Raw genomic sequence first — 20,731 nt, 5'->3', positions numbered from 1 at the left:
TGGCCAAATTAAGCTTAATTTTTAAATTCCTAGGTGTTTTAAGTGAAGTAAGGGGGAATTTACTATTCAGAAGGGTTCTCAAAAAAGTAATTATTTTTAAAGCAAATGAACCATATGCAAAATTAACTTTTGCTAACTCTGGGGTTTTTTTTTTTTTAAGTAAAAAAACTCTCTTAAAGGGAGCAGTACTAATGTAGTGAAGGACAGTTTTTACATTTCACCTAATGTTTTATGTTATGCCTGCTAGTAAGGAGTTTAAAAGGTTATTCAAGGCAGCCATTGATTGCTTGCAAAGTTAGGATTGGAAAGGTGGCTCTGATTGTTATCTTAAACAGGGGCTTCTCATTCCTGTAATTAGGTTCTAGACTTTATAAATAGAAGACATGTCATTCAGCAGGTTAGGAATGTGTGGAGCAAGAACTTCTGTCTATTCATTTATTTTCACTGAGGTGCCCTGCACTTAAAGGATGAGCTGTAGTGTCAGTTTCCTCATTGACCCTAAAGGAGTGCAGTCTAGAGGGGAAAGCACACCTGTGAAGAATTCAACAATGATTTATTCATGAGCCTCAAGACTTCTATGTACTGAGGATATAGCTTTGCAAAGGATGGTCACAATCTATGCCCTCTAGTGGCTTACAAGCAGTTTTAATATAAGTGTGGTAATGAATATATCAGAGGCAATGTACCACGGTAGTTAATAGACAACACTCTGAAGCTGGATTGTTTTGTTCCAGTTTGGGTATCGTCACTCCTACAACTCACTTAAGCTCCCTATGCTTAAATTTTGTCATTTGCAGATAGGTATAGTAAGTATTGCCTATTTAGAGTTCTTTAGAGTCTTATATAAATGAATGCACATAAAGCACTTAAAACTACTTGGTAAATAGTGACTATTATGTGGTGGTGGTTATGAGTGAAGAGGAAGGGAAGCTTAAAAGAAAGAGCAGAGAAGGAAATACTGATGTTGAACATTACAGAATTAATATAATTATAGATGCTGCTATTGCTTGCAATTAACTTATTAAAGATTCTGTTAGTTCCCAGTGCGTTTTAGTTTAGGATAAAACATTAGATATCTGAAGGCATAAATAGTTTATTTGCATATCCATAAGTTGGTTGAAGACTTTGTTAGAATAATTATTACTTTTTTTTTCAGTTGCTAAGGTCTTTACAGGTGATACCTTTACCCGGAATATTTAGGAACAAAGGATCTTTGAACATGTGGCCAGTTGAAGGGCCAATTGCTGTCTACTGTGAAGGGAGAAAGAATAAGGGTCAAATCTGGCTATGATGCCTAGGTCAAGGGTAAGAGAAATGGAGAGAAAATGAGAAAGCTTGTCACATCCTGGAGAAGCTGAAGAATGTAGAGAAGGTAGAGGACCAGAGATGTTCGAGAGAATAGAGCTTGGGCTACCGTTACAACTGGAACGTAGCGTATGAGCCTGATTTTCTGTCTCAAGCAATCCTGGTATGGAGGTCTGCTTCCGAAGTAGTTGTGTAGCAGGTCCTGCTGCTCAGCCAAGCTAGGTCTAAGTCGGCCCTTGTGATGCGGAGAAATCACTTTCTGGCCAAACTCTAGAATCTTGGTTGTCTTTCCTAAATGCAGAACCTAGACTACGAAGAGAGTAAATATAATAGTACAGGTGACCTGCAGCTGTGGAGACTAGGAGGGGACCTGGGTGGGGTCTGGATCTTGACGTGGGGGCACACTGCCAGACCATGATAAGAGTCTCAGGTCTTTTGTGTTGATTTGTTTTAAGCCCCAAAGTCTCTGTACAGAGCCTATAGAAGAGTGGGTAGAATGGGAAAAGCATTGGTCAAAGACTGACTTGGCTGATACCCTTGAGAAAAAGAAATGAAATGGTAGTATGTGAAAAATGGTGCATTGTATGTACGTAGCAGAAGGTCCTCAAGGTAAGTAAATGAAATGATTACGTGCTGTTAAGTTTGTTGTAGGTTAAAAGTGGTATTTTCCATACTGTATCATGAAACATACTTTGAATTTCAAAGTGAAAGCAAGCCAGTGACACCCGTTTGAATAGGTATCTCAGCAGAGTGACTTCAGAGTCGGAAAAACCCTTTCTGTTTCTTGAATAATGGGAGGCAATGCAAAATTACAGGTAGACTTTCATAGAGATTTTAAATTTCTATTATCAGTTTTCCGAAGATGCAGTTGTGATTTACATTTTAGTTGCTAGATTTCTAAAATAGGTGAGATAGGGCTTATAGTGATCTTCCAGTAAGATTGGGTGGGTTAGCTTTCTTAAACAGATTCTTCTTCACAGCACTCCTGTGAGATGCAGGCTGGGGTATTCTGATATTAATAAATAAGTCAGCTGACACACAAGAGACTAAATTATTTTCTCAGGAAATGAAAACTCCATAACTACCAGCCAGAATTTTAAGCTAGGCCTTCTGAGTCTAAATATTGTATTGGAAATACTGTCTTGTCTTATAATCGCTCAGTTTACAACATTGAGCAGTCCAGGCCTGTTGTATAGGCAATTTGTTTGAACCCATGTTTAAAATACCCTTGAGGCTTAATCTAGCATGCTGCATGTGGTTTGATTTAACCAAGAGGTCATTCGAATGAAGCTTGGGTGTAATATGATTTATGTAGTCTTTGTGTTAACTTTTCTTTCAGCTGTAACTAGCATGATGTCGAAGAGCCTTTGGAGCTATATTACGTACGGCATATGCCATACCGCAGAATTGTTCGTATCTGAAGTAGTTTTGGAAATCTTTCACACTATATTGTTTTTCAGGTTTGAGGGCACTGTTGAATTAGAGTGAATTAAGGATGGATCCAGAACTAATTGGGTATAACTGCCCGAACTGTACTTCTTTCAAAGAGTCTCTGGGCCCTCGGACTACTTTTGAAAACTAGTTTTGATAAGATTCTAAAGTCCTTGCCATCTTAGGGAAGTAAGGAGTAAAAAGTTGGCGCTGTGTGTAGTAGTGGCTGGGGAATGAATTAAAAAACTGTAGGAAGGTGCCCTTGAAAGTCATGATATTTAGAAGTGTTGTTAAATGGGGATTTGGAAGAATGAGTCTTGAGACTTGATAGCATATTTTGATTGCTACCAACAAGACTGGACAGGAAAAATATTTAGAGATAGTATAATTAATATCCTAGAAAAGCATGCTTAAAAATGGTTTTAGTGGTACCCACATGTGTATAGAATCAGTTAATGATGTGTTGGGTAACAATTCTCTACAGAATTTTTTTTTCTTTTTTTTAAGAGAAAAGGGGGAAAACCCTTTGTAAATATACATGTCAGCTGCCTGGGCTTGTAGCTGCATGACTTGGGGAAAAAAAAAAAAAAAAACAAACCATAGGTTTTTGTTTGCTCTTTCCACCTATGAAAGACAAATAGCCCTTGCTAGATAAAGTTCATTAGTCTGCCACATTTGTTTGATCACTGGTTTATTGTTTCTGGTCTTTTTGCCTCAGTTCCTCCTCTCATCAAAACAATTTTATATTTTAAAATATTCACTCCTCTGTCTTATATTTTGGAATTTGGGATTTTTCTGTCTTGATGGCAAAGAATTTTTGCCATCAGCTACATGATAGGGTGAGCAGTCCCTAGGCTAGAATTAAAGTGTTACTTTGCATTTAACTTGGATCTGAAAATAAACCTAATTTAATGTTTTGGGAGGAGTAGGTGGTGGCGCACCTATGGAATTTGGGCTAAGGAGGTTAAAGGGCCTGTATTCCCTTTAAGTTCTGAAGAGGGCACTTTTGCACCCATCTTTCAGCTGGCAGATCACCTAAGGCCCCCCTTCTCCAGATCCATCCTTTGATCCTTCTAACTGTTCAGTCAAGTGTTGGCCTACTTGATGTCAGGTTGGTGTTTGAGCATTTATCATGCTGTAATTCTGGAAAACATCTCAGTGTAGTTCCTTTTTTTAAATTTTATTTATTTACTTGAGAGAGAGTGTGTGTGCACTAGTGGGCGGAGGTGGAGAGGGAGAAACAGACTCCCCACTGAGCAGGGAGCCCCCACTGTGGGGCTCGATCCCAGGATCCTGGGATCACGACCTGAGCCGAAGGCAGACTCTTAACCGACTGAGCCACCCAGGCACCCCAATCCCAGTATAGTTCTGTGCAGAAGAAAGAGCACTTGGTTTTGTAAACATTAGGCCTGCATTCAGATTCTGGCCCTTGCTGTTTATTCATTTATTATCTTGAGCGAAGTACTTCGTTTTTCTCAGCTGTTCTCTGTCCTTACAGTGTTGATGGACTTTAGGGGATGATTCCAGTTTTTGGCTATTACAAATAAAGCCCTGGTGAGCATTCATGTACAAGTCTGTGTGTGGACACATATGTTCTTTCTCTTGGGTATATACCTAGGAGTGGAATGGCTGTCTCCCTTTTTAAGGAACTGCCAAACTGTTTTCCAAAGTGGTTGGACCATTTTACACTCCCACCAGCAGTGTGGGAGAGTTCCAGGTGCTCCATACCCTTGCCAGCATTTGGTGTGGGCAGTCTTCATTTTAGCCATCCTATTAAGTATGTATGGTAGGTTGGGGTTTTTTTTTTTTTGTAGTTTGAGTTTGCATTTCCTTAATGAATAATACTCATAGTTTCTTGTGCGCATCTGCCATCTATATATCTTTGATGAAGTGCCTGTTCAAATCTTTTGCCCATCCTTTCATTGGGTATTTGTTTTCTTTAAGTTTTGGGAGTTATTTATATATTCCAGGCACAAGTTCTTTCTCAGGCTTGTGATTTGCAAATATTATTTTCTAGTCTGTGACTTGTCTTATTTTTGTTTTAACAGTGCCTTTTGAGGAGCAGAAGTTTTGAATTTTGAGGTTCGGTTTATTTTTTCACAAAGGCCCTTTATCAGGTTGAGAAGCTTCCCTCAGTTTACTGAGAGCTTTTTCGAAATTAGGAGTGGATGTTGGATTTTGTCACATTCTTTTTCTACATCTATGGTTTTCTTTTTCAGTTTTTTTAATATGATGAATTACATTTTTTTTAAAAAGTGAGTGCTGTTAATTTTTTTAATAGGAAATTTCAAACCTACACGGTAGATGAGTCATATACTTACCACTTGGCTTCAACTTTCATTTATCCCCCTCTAACATCTGGGCTTTATTGGGGAGTAGAGAGGAGGCAGCCAGCATACTTTAAAGACATCCCAGGTGTCATTGTATTTTAACTATAAATATATCACAAGGCATATATTTGAAGTGTGATCCTGTAATCTATGAGCAGAAGGGTATCTAAGGTATGGTAAATAATGTAACTAAGGTATAGTAAATAATGAAAGTTTGAATGATTAAATTCTTTTTTGTTTTTGTTTTTTTTTTTAAAGATTTATGTATTTGAGAGAGAGCATGCGTTGGGGGCAGGGGCAGAGGGAGAGGGAAAGAGAGAATCCCAAGCAGCTCCACATTCATAACGGTGCTGGATACGGGGCTACATCTCCGGACTCTGAAATCATGACCTGAGCCAAAATCAAGAATCAGACCCTCAACCAACTAAGCCACCCAGATGCCCCTAAATGATTATTCTTTAAACATTTGCCTTGTTGGTTCTACTGCAATAAAGCACATTTGAATAATTATTAAATTCACTTTCATATTGATCACCAGATTAAGAAAAGCAACATCTTGTTTATTTCTATCATGCTAAGCACATTTCGGGCCAGGCAAAAGAATACTGGTGAACAAAAGTTGAATTTTATATTTTAAATTGGTTTGCCATATCATCTAGAGGATCACACAAACTTTAAAATTGTGAGCTGTGCTGTACCTCTAGTGAGCCAGTGATCCCAAAATTACTGAAATCAAGAGCTAGAGGGCAGATGGTATCTTTGTCCTTCAAACAGAAGAAAGTTTAGGCTCAAAGTCCCCCAGATAAGGGCGGCAAGGTGGTGGAGGCTAGAATACAATTCAGATCTTGTAGGTTTTGATGTTCTTTTCCTAGATATCATCTAACATAGCTCTTTGGGTGCAAAAGGGCGGTGGGTGAAATTTGGATTTTATTTTTTTAATTACCATTTATGGTCATACTGTGTGTTGAGCATTGTACTTTCCTTATAGTATTCCCCGTGAGGTCTGTGGTAACCACAAAGTTACAAAGGTGGTATCCGATGAGGCTTATCTGATGGTTAAATAATTTGCTCAGTCACCTAACTTGAAAGTGTTAGGTTAATGAACCTATGTGACACAATCTTTCTTTATTACCTTTTACTACTATATTCTTACTGCCTTCCAATTTGACTTCCCTTAATTTATCACTTACTTAGGTCATTAACTTCCTAAAGGTTCTGGAGGATATAAAGGTACTAATATGTTCTAAGTATTTGGTGGGTAAAATGATTTTTGTCCTAAGTTGCTCCTGTCTGTCATAGAAATATTAGGAGCAAAATACACAGTTTTTCTTTGTGTTTTAAAGCACTCATGTAGGGCGCCTGGGTGGCTCAGTTGGTTAAGCGACTGCCTTCGGCTCAGGTCATGATCCTGGAGTCCCTGGATCGAGTCCCGCATCGGGCTCCCTGCTCAGCGGGGAGCCTGCTTCTCCCTCTGACCCTCTCCCCTCTCATGTGCTCTCTCTCTCTCAGATAAATAAATAAAATCTTTAAAAAAAAAAAAAAAAAAAAAAAAAAAAAATAAAGCACTCATGTATGGGAGAGCCAGTCGTTGCAGTAAAAGTGAGTAAGACCATTGATGGGATCTAATATGTCTGATCATCATCTCAAGTGGCCGTTCCAAAATCTGAATTTATATTTAAATTTACTGCTTTATATTTATAGACAAAGTCAGACTTGATATAAGTCATTTTTACATTTAAATCTATTAACTTAGTTTTTGGTAGAAATAACTTCAAAACTTCAAATAAATTCAAGACTCCATTTATTAGAGTGTTAGAGGTTGGTGGTAATTTGGACCTGGATTAGCTCTAATTTTATATTTGGATTACCTCTGGAAAAAAGGATTACTAACCAAAGTAATTGGGTTAATAAGACTGTAAGGAAAATGTTTACTCACTGAAGGGAACAAACAACACATCTATAATGTAGAAGAGATCCGCGCTTCAAGGGCTTTGGTATGCTGCATGCTCCTCTGGCACATACTGTTTAGGAAGCCTGATCTTGGTAACTAATTTGACAGTAGATGAACACACTGATGCCTCTTATTTATATGTGTACTTGAGGGAAATGTTTTTAGAATACTCACATAGAATGAACTTTAGGAAATTATTCTTGCTTACCTTCAATTAGATTAAACATGCTATAGGATGGCTTTATATGTCTCAGTAAAGATCATTTCTAAGGATTTAGTAAACTTTTAATATTTATATTTAAAGGAAGGCTATCTGATGAACATATTGTCACAAAGTACAAAGTGAAACAGCATACCTGTTGCTTGAGGCTATAAGGACTAAGTTATATGGTCCTTCAAATTTGTTGTCTTTATTCATTTTTTTCCCCATGCAATGACTTAATTGCATTTCTGCTACGTTCCCAGACCAGGGATTGGAAAGTTTCAGTGAAGGACCAGACTGTAAATGTTTTAGGTTTTTTTAGGCCACGTGGTCTCTGTTGCAGCTACTCAGGTCTGCCAGCGTAGGATGAAAGTTGCCATAGGCGGTACAGAAATGAATGAGCAGGGCTGTCTGCCAATAAACTGTGGGGGGCCAGTTTCACCTGCGGGCCATGATTTGCTGCCCCTGCACTGTACTGTTAAGTCCAAGGTCTGTAACATGTTTACTCTTTACCAGTAGCAGAGTACCCATCACACAGTAGACCTTCAGCACGTGCTTGCTAAGGTGAGTCTTGGTTTCTCTGGCCAAGCTAAATATGGTCATAAAACCATACTTGCAGTCAAATAATGAAAAAAATTATTTTCAAAGTAAATGTGAAAAATTGATTTAATTGAATTCATTGAAAAATTTCAGACCCACGCAGAAGTTGCACAGGTGTTATAGTTAATTCCCAAAACTTTTCACCTGCCTTCAACTACTGTTAACATTTTGCCAGTTTGCTCTATTTTCTCTATACATTTGTATATACACACAATGTAATGTATACATTGTTTTTAATCTTCTTTGCATCTTTTGAGAATAAGTTTAGAAATCAGGCCCTTTAGCCTGGATCTCCTAAGAGCAAGGCCATTCTCTCATAATCAGCAATCAGATTCAGAAAATGTAACATTGATACAAATCAGATATGTAATAAGTAGTCCATTTTCAAATTTCACCGATTGTTTGATAATGTTTTTATGCAACCATCCTGCCAATCCTGGCTCCAGTATTGCATTTAGTTGTAGTGCCTCTTTAAAAGCCTTTCTCTTTCATGGTATTGATATTTTTGAAGAATCAGTTTGGTTTTATATGTGTCCTCATGATTTGATTCAGGTTGTGGCTCCCCTCTCCCCCCCGCCCAACAGGAATACTACGTAAGCAATACTGTGATTTTTCTCAGTGCTTCATCTCAAGAGGCACCTGATGTCAGTTGTCCATTATTGGTGGTGGTAATTTTAACCACTTGGTTAAGGTGATGTCTCCAAGATTTCTCCACCTAAAGATTCTGTTCTTTCCTTTTGTAATTAGTAAGGGGAATAGTTTGACACTGGGGAAATACCTCATTCCCAAACAAACTTTGAACCATTAGTGTTAGAATGTGTCCATGAGTCTTACTTGGATAAATTTACATTTACCGGCTGGCAGTCTGCTTTACAGAAGAGCTTCCCCTTTCTCCCTCTTCATTTGTTGGTTTATTTATGAAAATATCCTCTTAAAGCCCCATATCTTAAGGTAAGTCTTATAAAAATGATTAAATCTCCAAGGTACATCTCGTTTTCATTTCCTAAAAAGAATGTAAAGAATTGGGAGACAGAAAATTTGGCAAGTTTTATTGTGGCCTAAGTAGTATCAGGGGAAAAATTGGAGGCGAGGGAACACATTGTCTGCTTTTTTTTTTTTTTTTCTGTTTTAGAGGCTATTATTAGAGACTGTATGGCGAATAGAAGGATGTGTTGTGATCAAGCTTGGTGAAAGTCAGGTCCTACAAATTAACCATTCTCTTCGGTGTGGTACTTCTCAGAGGCGTTAATATGCTAATGAGCTTGTCACTATCTTAGCAGAGGATGAAGTACCCTAGTCCCCTCAAGTATCCCTTGGGCCACCTTTCACTAACAAATGTTAATGCGCATTATTCAGGAGAAGCATTAGACTCTTTTTTAGGTAATAAAAAGATTAACAGGACAGTCTCTGTCTTCAGGGAATTTATCTATTTGGGTCCAGGAGCAGGCAGAAGAAAATGAAAGAAGAAAAAACAACTCAAACACTGCTATTGCTGGCAGAATAAAAGCTAGGGCACCCAGGCTGGGGGATTCAAAGGAGGAAGAGATCTTAATTAGAAGAGGAGGGGCGCCTGGGTGGCTCAGTTGGTTAAGCGACTGCCTTCAGCTCGGGTCATGATCCCAGAGTCCCAGGATCAAGTCCCAGGATCGAGTCCTGCGTCAGGCTCCCTGCTGAGTGGGGAGTCTGCTTCTCCCTCTGACCCTCTCCCTGCTCATGTGCTTTCTGTTTTCTCAAATAAATAAAATCTTAAAAAAAAAGAAAGAAGAGGAAACACTTCCTGGATGGTGTTTGTAAATAGGTAAATTTAAACTGAGATGAGGGTAAAAGGGCAGAAATGGGGCAAATGTAATAAGCACATAAGACAGGAGAGTTGTGGGAATTGTGATGGGAAGTGGGCCTCTGTATATGGGCTGTGTGCAGGAGAGGGAAAGAGGGTGTGCCAGATCATGGAGTCCCTTGAATTACAGCATGAGAAAGTTGTCCCTTAATCCTAGCTGCTGGGAGTTTTGAGGTAGGGAAGGGAGGGAGGAAGGGCAGGGAGTGTATTGAACAGAGTAGAACTTGAGGAAGATGGAAGTGGTTGTCATGTGTAAGCTGGGGTAGAATGAGGGGAGACGAAGTCCATGATTGAGGGCAGTGGTCTTCAGATTTAATCACTGTATACTTCTAAAATAGTTTCAAAAACTCTGTCTCATGCATTTTTAAGTTTACAGTTATTTTTTGAAGCAAAACTTATAAATGTAACTGTTACAAAGTTTTTTTTTAAATGGAATCTACATAGCATAACACTTTGATACCAACTGTCATCCATTTTCAAGAATAAACTTTTAAATTGGTAATTTTACCCTGTTCTTTTTTTTCTTGATCTCTTTCCATTTCCTACACAATTTTACTGAGTAGGTATCTCAGTGAAATGGATGGGACTTTTTTAAAAGATTTTTTTTTTTTTTTTTTTTAGAGAGCGAGTGAGCACGAGTGCAGGGAGGGACAGAGGGAGAGCAAGAGGGAGAAGCAGACTCCCCTGCTCAGTGGGGAGCCTGATCTGGGGCTCATCCCAGGACCCTGAAATCATGACCTGAGCTGAACTCAGACGCTTAACCAACTGGGCCATCCAGGCACCCCTGGATGGGGCTTTTTAAAAAGTGATGTATGTATTCATGGATGAATAATTTATTGCCAGAATGAGACAATATTTAGTATCCATTTCTGCTTTTTATTTTAAGACCTGTTTGCACTGAGAAATTTTGTTGACATAAATAAATTGATGGAAAGGGTTTTGTTAGCAGCGCCACTAATTTCCTTGAACTTCTTCCAACTTACATGCTAAAATTTTTAAAAACGTGGTTAAATCATATGATCTCACTGATATGAGGAATTCTTAATCTCAGGAAACAGGGTTGCTGGAGTGGTGGGGGGGGGTGGGAGGGATGGGGTGGCTGGGTGATAGACATTGGGGAGGGTATGTGCTATGGTGAGCGCTGTGAATTGTGTAAGACTGTTGAATCACAGACCTGTACCTCTGAAACAAATAATACATTATATGTTAAAAAAAAAAAAAGGGAAAAATGAAGGGGGGGAAATTAGAGGCGGAGATGAACCATGAGAGACTGTGGACTCTGAGAAACAAACTGAGGGTTCTAGAGGGGAGGAGGTGAAGGGATGGGTTAGCCTGGTGATGGGTATTTAAAGAGGGCACGTATTGAATGGAGCATTGGGTGTTATATGCAAACAGTGAATCACTACATCAAAAACTAATGTATGGTGATTAACATAACATAATAAAATAAAATTAAGAAAAAACGTGGTTAATGAGCTATTCAGCCTTTCAAATTTTTTGAAAGCAGAGGATTGAAAAATATCTGACTTGTAGATGTATTTGTTACAGTCTTTACAGAGTTGATCTCTTAACACTTCCAGTAGTATCTCAATGGGTCCGTTTGTTTGACAGTGGAGGTTTTTCCAACCTTGGGGCAGTGTGACATGGTGGCCTTGGAGCTGAGAGATACATCTTTAACTTGTCCGGTCGGAGGCCGGACATTGTAAAAGGGAAAGCCTTAGGATCCAAACCCCTAGACGCATTTTTGCAATAAGAGTACTCCTGGAAGTTGGGGTCTAGAATATCCCTTCAAGTCATCCATCTGATTTATTCCCAGGAAAGTCTTTGTGTCCCTCATGGGGTTCAAGTGCCCCAGTTTGTTCTCAGCAAAAGACATCAGAACCTCTGAATTAGGGTGTTGGGAACTGAGAGGTGGGAATACAGAATACTTTATAAAAGTAGAATTTATAGTTCTTAGCAACTGATTCGATGATGGGGGCCAGAAAGGTACATTAAAAAGGTAAGTGAAGACTTCATGTTTGAGAACGCAAGGTCACAGGGGAGAAAGTCCTGAGGAAGAGCTGGTTTTTATAAGATTGGTTTGGACAGTTAAATTTTTAGAACAAATGTGACACTGAGGTGGAGATTCTATGATATACCTGCAAATATGGACCTAGGGATCAGGGCAGAATTTTGGAGGTTATTTGCATTATAAGTGATAGTTGAAGCCATGAATTTTCAAGGGGGAGGGGAGAGGGGTGTGTGTGTGTGTGTGTGTGTAAAATGTGAGGACAAAAGTAGAGGGAAACTACCTACATAAAACGATCAGGAAAAATAAGAATAGTCCAGAAGGGTAGAAAAATACTCAGAATGGTGTACTTCCACAGAACCCAAGAAAAGAGAATTTTAGAGGAGGGTGTTGGGATAGCAGAAGTCAGCCTTGTCAAGTGCTGTAGAGAAGTCAGACAATAGGTCTAAGAAGGGCTCTCTAATTTTGGCAAATTATTGCTGATCCTTCAGACGAGAATCCCAAGAGTGAAGGAGAAATAAGATTGCTTATCTTGAGGAGGTGAAGGCTGCAAAGGGGACTACCTCTTTAAGAAGTTGGATGAGGGGCACCTGGGTGACTCAGTCGGTTAAGCCGCTACCTTCGGCTCAGGTCATAATCCCAGGGTCCTGGGATCAAGCCCCGCATCGGGCTCCCTGCTCAGCGGGGAGCCTGCTTCTCCCTCTGCCTCTGCCTGCCTCTCTGCCTACTTGTTCTCTCTCTCTCTCTGTCAAATAAATAAATAAAATCTAAAAAAAAAAAAAAAGTTGGATGAAAAAGTCATTTTAGAGAATAGCAAGCTTAAATTCTAGATTCAGTGTGTCAGGAAAAAACCCATGTACTCAGAATTGCCCCTAATTACCTTATATTGCTCCTAAAGCATAGTATACATGGCCTTATTTTCCCTCCTCCAATGTCCTGGATGAGGCGGTTGGTGTTTAAAGGCAATGTTGTTGGAAAAATGTATCTTTAGACAGCAGTAGTGAGATGCTACGTTTGGAGAAGCACGTCAGGACAGCTGAAGCCCTTCTGTATCTTACGCTCTCAAGCATATCTGTGGTCAAGAGTAGAGTGGTGGCCAGGAGCACTACTCAGACCGCTCTCCCTTGCTTTTGTTCTCCTGGCTACTGGCACTATTCCCCCTGACTTGGTGCCAGAGAGTTCATCAAATACATTGATGACAGTAAGGTAGGAATGGGAGATGATTTTTTGAGGGTAGTTCTGGGAACTTAGGCATTTGGAACATTTTCTGAGAGAAGTTGAGATTTAAGAATAGTAGATTCAAAATTCTTATTGAAAGAGCATGAAATTAGCATGAATTTGTAGTATGTCTGAGCATTGTTAACAAGGAATAGAAAAGAGGCTTACTTAGGGTATTGATGCAGGTAGAACCAGGGTTGTCTCCACTGAATTAGAATTCTTCTTGGTTCTCTGTACTCCTTACCTCCTCCTCTGCTCCAGCGACTAAGGGTATCATAATCGGGAGAGGAGTAATGTGCTGGGACCCCTGGGTGGCTCAGTCTGTTGGGCATCTGCCTTCGGCTCAGGTCGTGATCCCGGGGTGCTGGGATCGAGTCCCGCATCAGGCTCCTTGCTCGGCGGGGAGCCTGCTTCTCCCTCTGCCTGCCTCTCTCCCTGCTTGCACTCTGTCTCTCTCTCTGACAAATAAAATCTTAAAAAAAAAAAAAAAAAAAAAGGAGTAATGTGCTACCTGGGTTCTCTTAGAATGCTGTGTAAACGCAAAAGGTCTTTTGGCTTGGAAAAGACATGATCTTTGCTTCTTGCTTAACTTTAAAAACATGATTTTATTTAATAATCGAGAATTTTAATAAAGTCTTAGTGTAGCACAGTTGAATAAGCATGTATGTTGCCTGGAATTGTTTATTGCCCAAAAGAGGTAACTACTATTGAATTTAAGTTGTTGCTTAGCATTCCTATGCCATTCCTAATTACAGGGTGGCAGTGTGACTTCTCTAGCCAGGTAAGAGGATATTGCAAAATGTAATAATGTTACTTTTTAAAAATTAGAAGGCTAGGTTGATTTTGGTTGGCCCCTACTCTTTCTGCCTCGCTTCTATAGGAACCCTGTGTCCCACCTGCGCTACAGTCCTTGGGCAGTTTGCCAGACATGCCGTGGTTTGTCTTTCCTCCCTCACCATCCTTAGGTCTCTCTGCCGGGAATGCCCTCTTCCTGCCCTCTGTCCTGCTTGGCAACTCCAGTGTATTTTCTGAGAACTGCCTTACTTTTTGATGTCTGCTTGTACTCACCAGCGCAGATTTAGACATGTAATAACTAACAACATATAATAGTTAACAGTATATTTTGTATGTATTTATTCTTACACCATGTATCTTTTCTTAGTATGTATGTCTATATATGTGTACACATATCTGCACATACATACTTACATGCATACACTTTTGTCTAGTGTTTATATCTGTGTTCCTTGTTGAGTGCTTGGCACTCCCAGTATATGTGCTGCCCTACTTACTGGTTGAAATGGATGAAAACATTTAAAAACACATGGAAACCACATTAAGATTATCTGTATCTAGAAACAGACCTAAATGCAGAGGGGAGGGAACATTTACTTATTTGCCTGACACTATGTTAGAGATTTTATAGACATTATCTTAGAATGTATGTCTTAAAAATCTGTCCCTTTATTGAAGTTTTGCGGTATTTTATAGATGAGGAAGCAGACTCAATTAGGTATTTGTGTAAGTTCACATAGTTCATGAGTAGCAAAATATGAGATTTGAACCTAGATCTGTCTTATTTTGAAGAGCGTCTACCCTTTTCACACCACTTTTTGCTGTCACTGTGTAGGAGTTAAATTAATCTTCTTCAAACTTCCACATGGGTCCAACTTTTAAACTTTCATATTTTCCTTAAATTTAAAACACCTAAAAATTGGGTCATTGCTTTCTGCTACTTTGGATTTCTGTTGGTGCTGGTGCAAGGAGCTGAGAGTAGGTAGAGGATACATCCTGAACTGTAAAGATATTTTCTCTCTTCCACTATAAGATCTCTTAGCTTTATACAAAGGGAAGTTTTCTGTTTTATAAGTTAACAGAAATGTCATTTTTCTATGGTTACTTTCTCATTTTTTTTCTTGATCTCTTTATTTGTATTGTAACACGTTTGGTTCTTATAATTTGGAACTAGAAGGATCTGTTGAGTCTAATTTATGTTTTGGGCCTTTGCCATATGATGCCTTAAATATAAGGCTTCAGTTTGTACTCTAGGTTTCTATTCCTATTAGGAATTCTCTTCTATTAGGATTCTATTCTATTAGAATTCACTAAAACCCACAAGTTTTCATTAAAAGATTAAAGAGTACACTTATGATGATGAGCACTGAGTAACGTATAGAATTGTGGAATCACTATATCGTACACCTGAAACTAATATAACACTGTATGTTAACTATACTGGAATTAAAGTAAAAAACTTAAGTAAAAAACTTTTTAAAAAGGTGTTATATAGCTTTTTCATGGAAGCTTTTATTTTATAATTATGAGGTTTTGAAAAATGAAGATTGCCTACTTAAGTATTTGTTGGAATTCTGTCTCTTATGTAGAGCTTGCAAGTCCTCTTCCTTTTTCCACTCCATCCTAGTTGCCCTTCAGCTAAGACAGTAAATTTACTGGGGAAGAGGAAGTATAGGAATTTGGGGAGGTCAGATAATTTGAAAAAGCATTTTAGAGTGATCATTGTTCTTATATGCTTTTTGGTCAATTTGAAATTTCAAATAACATGAAAAGATGACCTAATTTTTTTACTTCATCAGTGGAGGAGCCTAGGTTTTTAAGGCTTTGAAGCCCTAAAGGGCTATTGCTGCCATAGTGTCCAAGAATCCATAAACTTGAGTTAGTTCTCCAGAAAGAAAGTGCTCTGGTGGGGTATGGAGGCATGAAATGTCTCTCTTCATCTGCAGTAATAGTCCTTGTCTTTGTCTGTTTTGTCTAATAATAATATCACCACTTTGGCTTTCTTAGGCTTACTGTTTCATGTTTTATCTTTTCTAAAAAAATTCTTTTCAACCTATTGATTGAAATTTTGGCTTTAAAACTCTCTCTCTGGTGGATAAGGCTATAGTTGGGTGTTACTTTTTTATTAGTTGGGGATCTCTGCTTTTAAATGTTTAGTCCGCTTATATGTAATGTAATTATTGATCTGGTTGGATTTAGGTCTGTTTTTTTTCTATTTGTCTCTTTTTTTCCCCTCTGTTGCTTTTTTCCTGACTTTCTTTTGGGTTAATGATATTTTTTAGTATTCATTTTAATTCCCCTATTGGCTTCCTAGCTCTTCTTTCTTACATGTTTTAGAGAATACTCATAAGGATTATAATTTGTATCTTTATCATCTATTTAGTGTTCTACTTTGCATAAACTATAGGATCCTTGTTAACAGTACAGCTACATTTACTACCTCTATGTTCTCTGTTTTATCGGAGGGTATTATTTACTGTACCATCACTCAGTATATGTGGCAGGATTTTTTCATTAGTGGTAAATAGTCTTTTTTATTGGTTATTTTCTTATTTCTCTTTTTTGTAACCTGTGACAGACATTTGCAGGATGACTGGATAAGAACTAAGTGTGCAGTCTGTAACTATGGTAACCAAATCCTTGTGGCCTCCATAAAGATGAGATCCAGAACCTTATTAGTCCAATCAAGAATTGATAAATCTTGAATTCAGAAAGGAGGGTTCAGGCCAGAGTGATTCCACAGATACTGGCAAGAGGCAACAGTTATGGGAAATAGAAGTAAAGCTTTGTCACCAGTGCCCATGGCAGAATGGAACACCTCCTTTTGTAGAGAACTAATTGTCAACCGTGATGGATGGAGTGGTGTCCAAAGTTGAAGCAAAATAAGATTTTGCTGCCCTCTAACAGTATGTTTCTTAAATATGGTTGTTCAACAATCGGCATTTGAATTAGTAGAGGTATTTATTAAAAATGAGTGCTCCCGGGGCTCACTCCAAACCTACATAATTAGTATTTGAATATGCGACTTGGCAGTCTGCATTTAGAGGTAAGTGCTCCAAGCTTGCCTTGTACACGGCGACGTTGGATGGTCGCCGCTCTAGGAGTCCTGGCTTCCTAAGGACCAGAATCATGTTTTTAATGGTTATCTTTAAGATTAACAAGTATGAGACTGATGAAACAGTTTGGTCATAGTCATAGAATTCTAGAGCCTGCATAAAGGTGCCTTCGAGGTCATGCTAGCTCAACAGTCCTGTGGTAGAAAGAGAAAACAGAGGCCAAATGAGAGCATCTGAGAGGTTTTTACAACTTTCTGATTCAAAATAAATACTTTGCTATGAATCGTAGATCAGCATAAACTGTATAAAATTTGTCTGCACTATATAATTATTTTAATGTTAGGTGTTATTTTTAATCCAGTTTGAAAATCTCTGCCTTTTAATTGGGGTATTGAGACTATTTGTGCTCAGCATGGTTATTGACATTGTTGGGTTTAAATCTCACATCTTGCTGGGCGCCTGGGTGGCTCAGTCGTTAAGCGTCTGCCTTCGGCTCAGGTCATGATCCCGGGGTCCTGGGATCGAGGCCCGCATCGGGCTCCCTGCTCCGCGGGAAGCCTGCTTCTCCCTCTCCCACTCCCCTGGCTTGTGTTCCCTCTCTCGCTCTCTCTCTCTCTGTCAAATAAATAAATTTAAAAAAAAAAAAAAAATCTCACATCTTGCTATTTCTCTTCTGTTTGTCCTATCTCTTTTTTTTTTTTTTTTTAATTTTTTAAAAGATTTTATTTATTTGAGAGAGAGAGAGGGAAACAGCATGAGAGGGGAGAGGGTCAGAGGGAGAAGCAGGCTCCTGCTGAGCTGGGAGCCTGATGTGGGACTCGATCCCAGGACTCCAGGATCATGACCTGAGCTGAAGGCAGTCGCCCAACCAACTGAGCCACCCAGGCACCCCATGTCCTATCTCTCCTTTTATCCTCTTTTTCTGCCTTTTGGATTGAGTATTGTTTTTTTTTTTTTTTTATGATTCCATTTTATGGCCTTTAATGGCATACTAGCCATATATCTTTGGTGGGGTTTTTTTGATGTTTAATGGCTACTGTAGAGTTTATAATTAGTATACATCTTTAAACAGTCTGCCTCCAAATAATATGTATCTCTTCACATATGGTGTAAGAACTTTAGGACAGTGTATTTTGCCCTTTTCCTACCTTTGTACTATTATAGTCATATATTTTAACTTCTATGTATGTTAGAAACCCAAAGTATACTTTTTTAAAGTTTTTATTTAAATTCCAGTTAGCATGCAGTGTAGCTAGTTTCAGATGTACAATATAGTGATTCAGCACTTCCATACAACATCTGGTGCTCATCACAAGTGCCCCCCTAGTCCCCATCACCTATTTCACCCATCCCCCCCACCCACCTCTCCTCTGGTGACCATCAGTTTGTTCATTCTAGTTAAGAGTCCCCACAGTACATTTTTTATCTTTTCTTTTTTTTCTTTTTGCAGTCCATATTTTTACCTTAATTATCTTTCAAAGAGATTTTTATTTTGTTTATTTTTTATTTTTTAAAGATTTTATTCATTTATTTGACAGAGAGAGACACAGCGAGAGAGGGAACACAAGCAGGGGGAGTGGGAGAGGGAGAAGCAGGCCTCCCGCTAAGCAGGGAACCCAACGCGGGGCTCGATCCCAGGACCCTGGGACCATGACCTGAGCCGAAGGCAGACGCTTAATGACTGAACCACCCAGGCGCCCCTCAAAGAGATTTTTAAATGAGAAAAATATTTGTATTTACCCACATATTTACCATTTCTACTGCTCTTCATTCCTTTGTATAGATCTAGATTTCCAGTTGGTAAAATTTTCTTTTTGCTTGGAAGGACTTTAATATTTCTTGTAGTGCATGTTTGCTGGTGATGATGTCTGTCAGCTTTTATGTGTCTGAAATCTTTGTATTTGAAAGATACGAATTTCAGAGATACTTTAAAGATGTTTACTTACTGGGTATAGAGTTGTAGGTTGACATTGTTTTTTGGTTTTTTTTTGTTTTTTTGTTTTTTCCTTTTAGTACTTTAAGGAATGCTCTACTGTCTCTTGGCTTATATTGTTTCTGATGAGAAGTCTGCTGTAATTCTTATATTCTTTTGCTTATAATGTGAGTTATTCTGACTGCATTTCAGAATTTACCAGTGTTTGACATTTTATTTATTTACAAGTTGTTAGTGTTCTGATTGAACATGTTAAGTTCTCAGTAATCACCCCATGCTGAGTTTCTGGAGCCTCTGACTGCTGTGTTTCTAGAGACAACTACACATATCTGTAGAAAAAGGAGAGGTAACATCCTTGAGTCATTCATGGCTTCTGAGTTGATGTAAGAGTCTCTTGGGATCCTTTATACCGCTCCAGAAACATTAAAGGCAGTCTTACTTATGCTGCTTCAGACAGGCAAGGGGTACTTTTTAGTTTCAAAGTGTTATAAGGAGTATTTCTGATGTCTCTGATAGTTGGTGTGGATGACTACAGCTCAGAGTCTGATGTGATTATTATACCTTCAGCCCTGGACTTCGTCTCACAAGATGAAATGTTGACGCCACTGGGGAGATTGGACAAGTATGCTGCAAGTGAGAACGTATTTAACAGGTATGTGCATATTCTTTTCCTTGTGGAAGTGGAATGATTATTACATTCATTTCCGTAGGGAAGATCCAGTTTTCCAGTTTAAAGTAGTATTAACATGTGTAGTCTCAGTCAGCATGTTTTGTTGATAATCACAGCCAAGGCCTCTTTTATAATTGTTTACTCCTTGATCCTAGTAAGCATGTGGCACTCTTTCTTTGCTTTTTGGCAAAAAACACCATTACTTTTTTGCTCTTAGGCATAATTTTGATATTTGTGTAAAGTGATTACTGAGGGGGGTATATTATTCTTTCAACAGATGATGTTGTATACCTACTGTGTGCCAGGTGATATTTAAGGGGACTGGGACACTCTTTCTAATGCATTGTTTCTCCAGCTGTGGTCCCCAGAATACCTGTATCAGTTTTCTGGGAAATCTGCGTCTTAAATTTCTTGGGTATAGATGTATAAAACTCACTTAGTAAAAATGAATGTGTGTATTTGTATATACTGAAGATATATGATGAAGAATGTGTGTATTTTCCTATTATTTGATAGTTGAAGGTGACTTGGAAATTTTATAGAATTTTCAGTGACCTTAGAAATTTGTCACTTCAGTTAAAGATGAAAAATATTTTGGTAAATATTCAGTCTCATCCTGTTACAATAAAATCCATACTGGCATTTGTCACTTAGGAAATTAGTGACTTAATGTATGTTATAAAATGTATTAAGAAATTCTTTAAAACCATGTAGATTCTACCTTTTGGAATTCTAAATATTACTCATTAACACCACTAAACACCGTATCATTTTCTTTTTCTGTCAGACAAATGGTGGCCCGGAGTTTGCTGGACACGTTGAGGGAAGTCTGCGATGATGAAAGAGATTGCATTGCTGTTTTGGAAAGAATTAGCAGATTAGCTGACGATTCAGGTATATGCTTATGCAGAGAAAGGTTTCTTTTACCAAATTTGAGGTTTTAAAAACTAATGAAAAACTTAGTGTGATACGAGACTTCTTTAAAAGATTTCCTAATTACCAAATACATCAGTAAAAAGAAAAAACTTTCTAAGAGCCACATTTTGTAGTTGGTCTGTTTAGTTTAATTTTGGAAATTTCTCAGAAAAATCTAAAAATTGTTTTTGCATCATGTATGTTAATATTTTAGGATTACTAAAAACTTAAAAATAATTTTGAATAAATTTTAAAAGGGAGGGAGTGGGCTATAAGTTTTTTTTAAGCAAATATAAAATGCTTCCTTTTCCTATGCTTTCTCACTTGTGAAAAATGTGAATCAGTCATAAAACTAGAGCGTTTTGTCTCCAAAGCGAAGATAGGAGGGTCTGCTTACGAAAGAGATAAACCTGACTTCAGGCTGGGAATATGTTTCTATTAAGTTTTTTAAAAATATTTTTTTCTTGAGGCAAAATATGC

General features: G+C 38.3%; 1 protein-coding gene across 9 annotated transcripts in view; it reads left to right on the top strand.

Annotated features, from left to right (window-relative positions):
- The window catches only part of PPP4R1 (protein phosphatase 4 regulatory subunit 1), a 60,364-nt gene that overhangs the window by 1,967 nt on the left and 37,666 nt on the right, over window positions 1-20,731 (top strand). For 6 of the 9 annotated variants that reach the window (XR_013443384.1, XM_078060599.1, XM_036092484.2 and 3 more), the window contains exons 3-4: window positions 19,183-19,318; window positions 20,124-20,230. Coding sequence is in view for 8 of the 9 variants with exons in the window: in XM_036092484.2 (XP_035948377.2) it covers window positions 19,183-19,318; window positions 20,124-20,230 (243 nt within the window). In the remaining variant the exon portion in view is untranslated. The remainder of the gene's footprint in view (window positions 1-19,182; window positions 19,319-20,123; window positions 20,231-20,731) is intronic. The other 3 variants (XM_036092483.2, XM_036092482.2, XM_078060600.1) reach the window with 1 other exon arrangement.

The sequence above is a fragment of the Halichoerus grypus genome, chromosome 13 (genome assembly GCF_964656455.1).
Source record: "Halichoerus grypus chromosome 13, mHalGry1.hap1.1, whole genome shotgun sequence".
NCBI classification, from domain to species: Eukaryota; Metazoa; Chordata; class Mammalia; order Carnivora; family Phocidae; genus Halichoerus; species Halichoerus grypus.
Note: the sequence above shows the minus strand (reverse complement) of the source record. Positions and strands in the feature narration are given on the sequence as shown.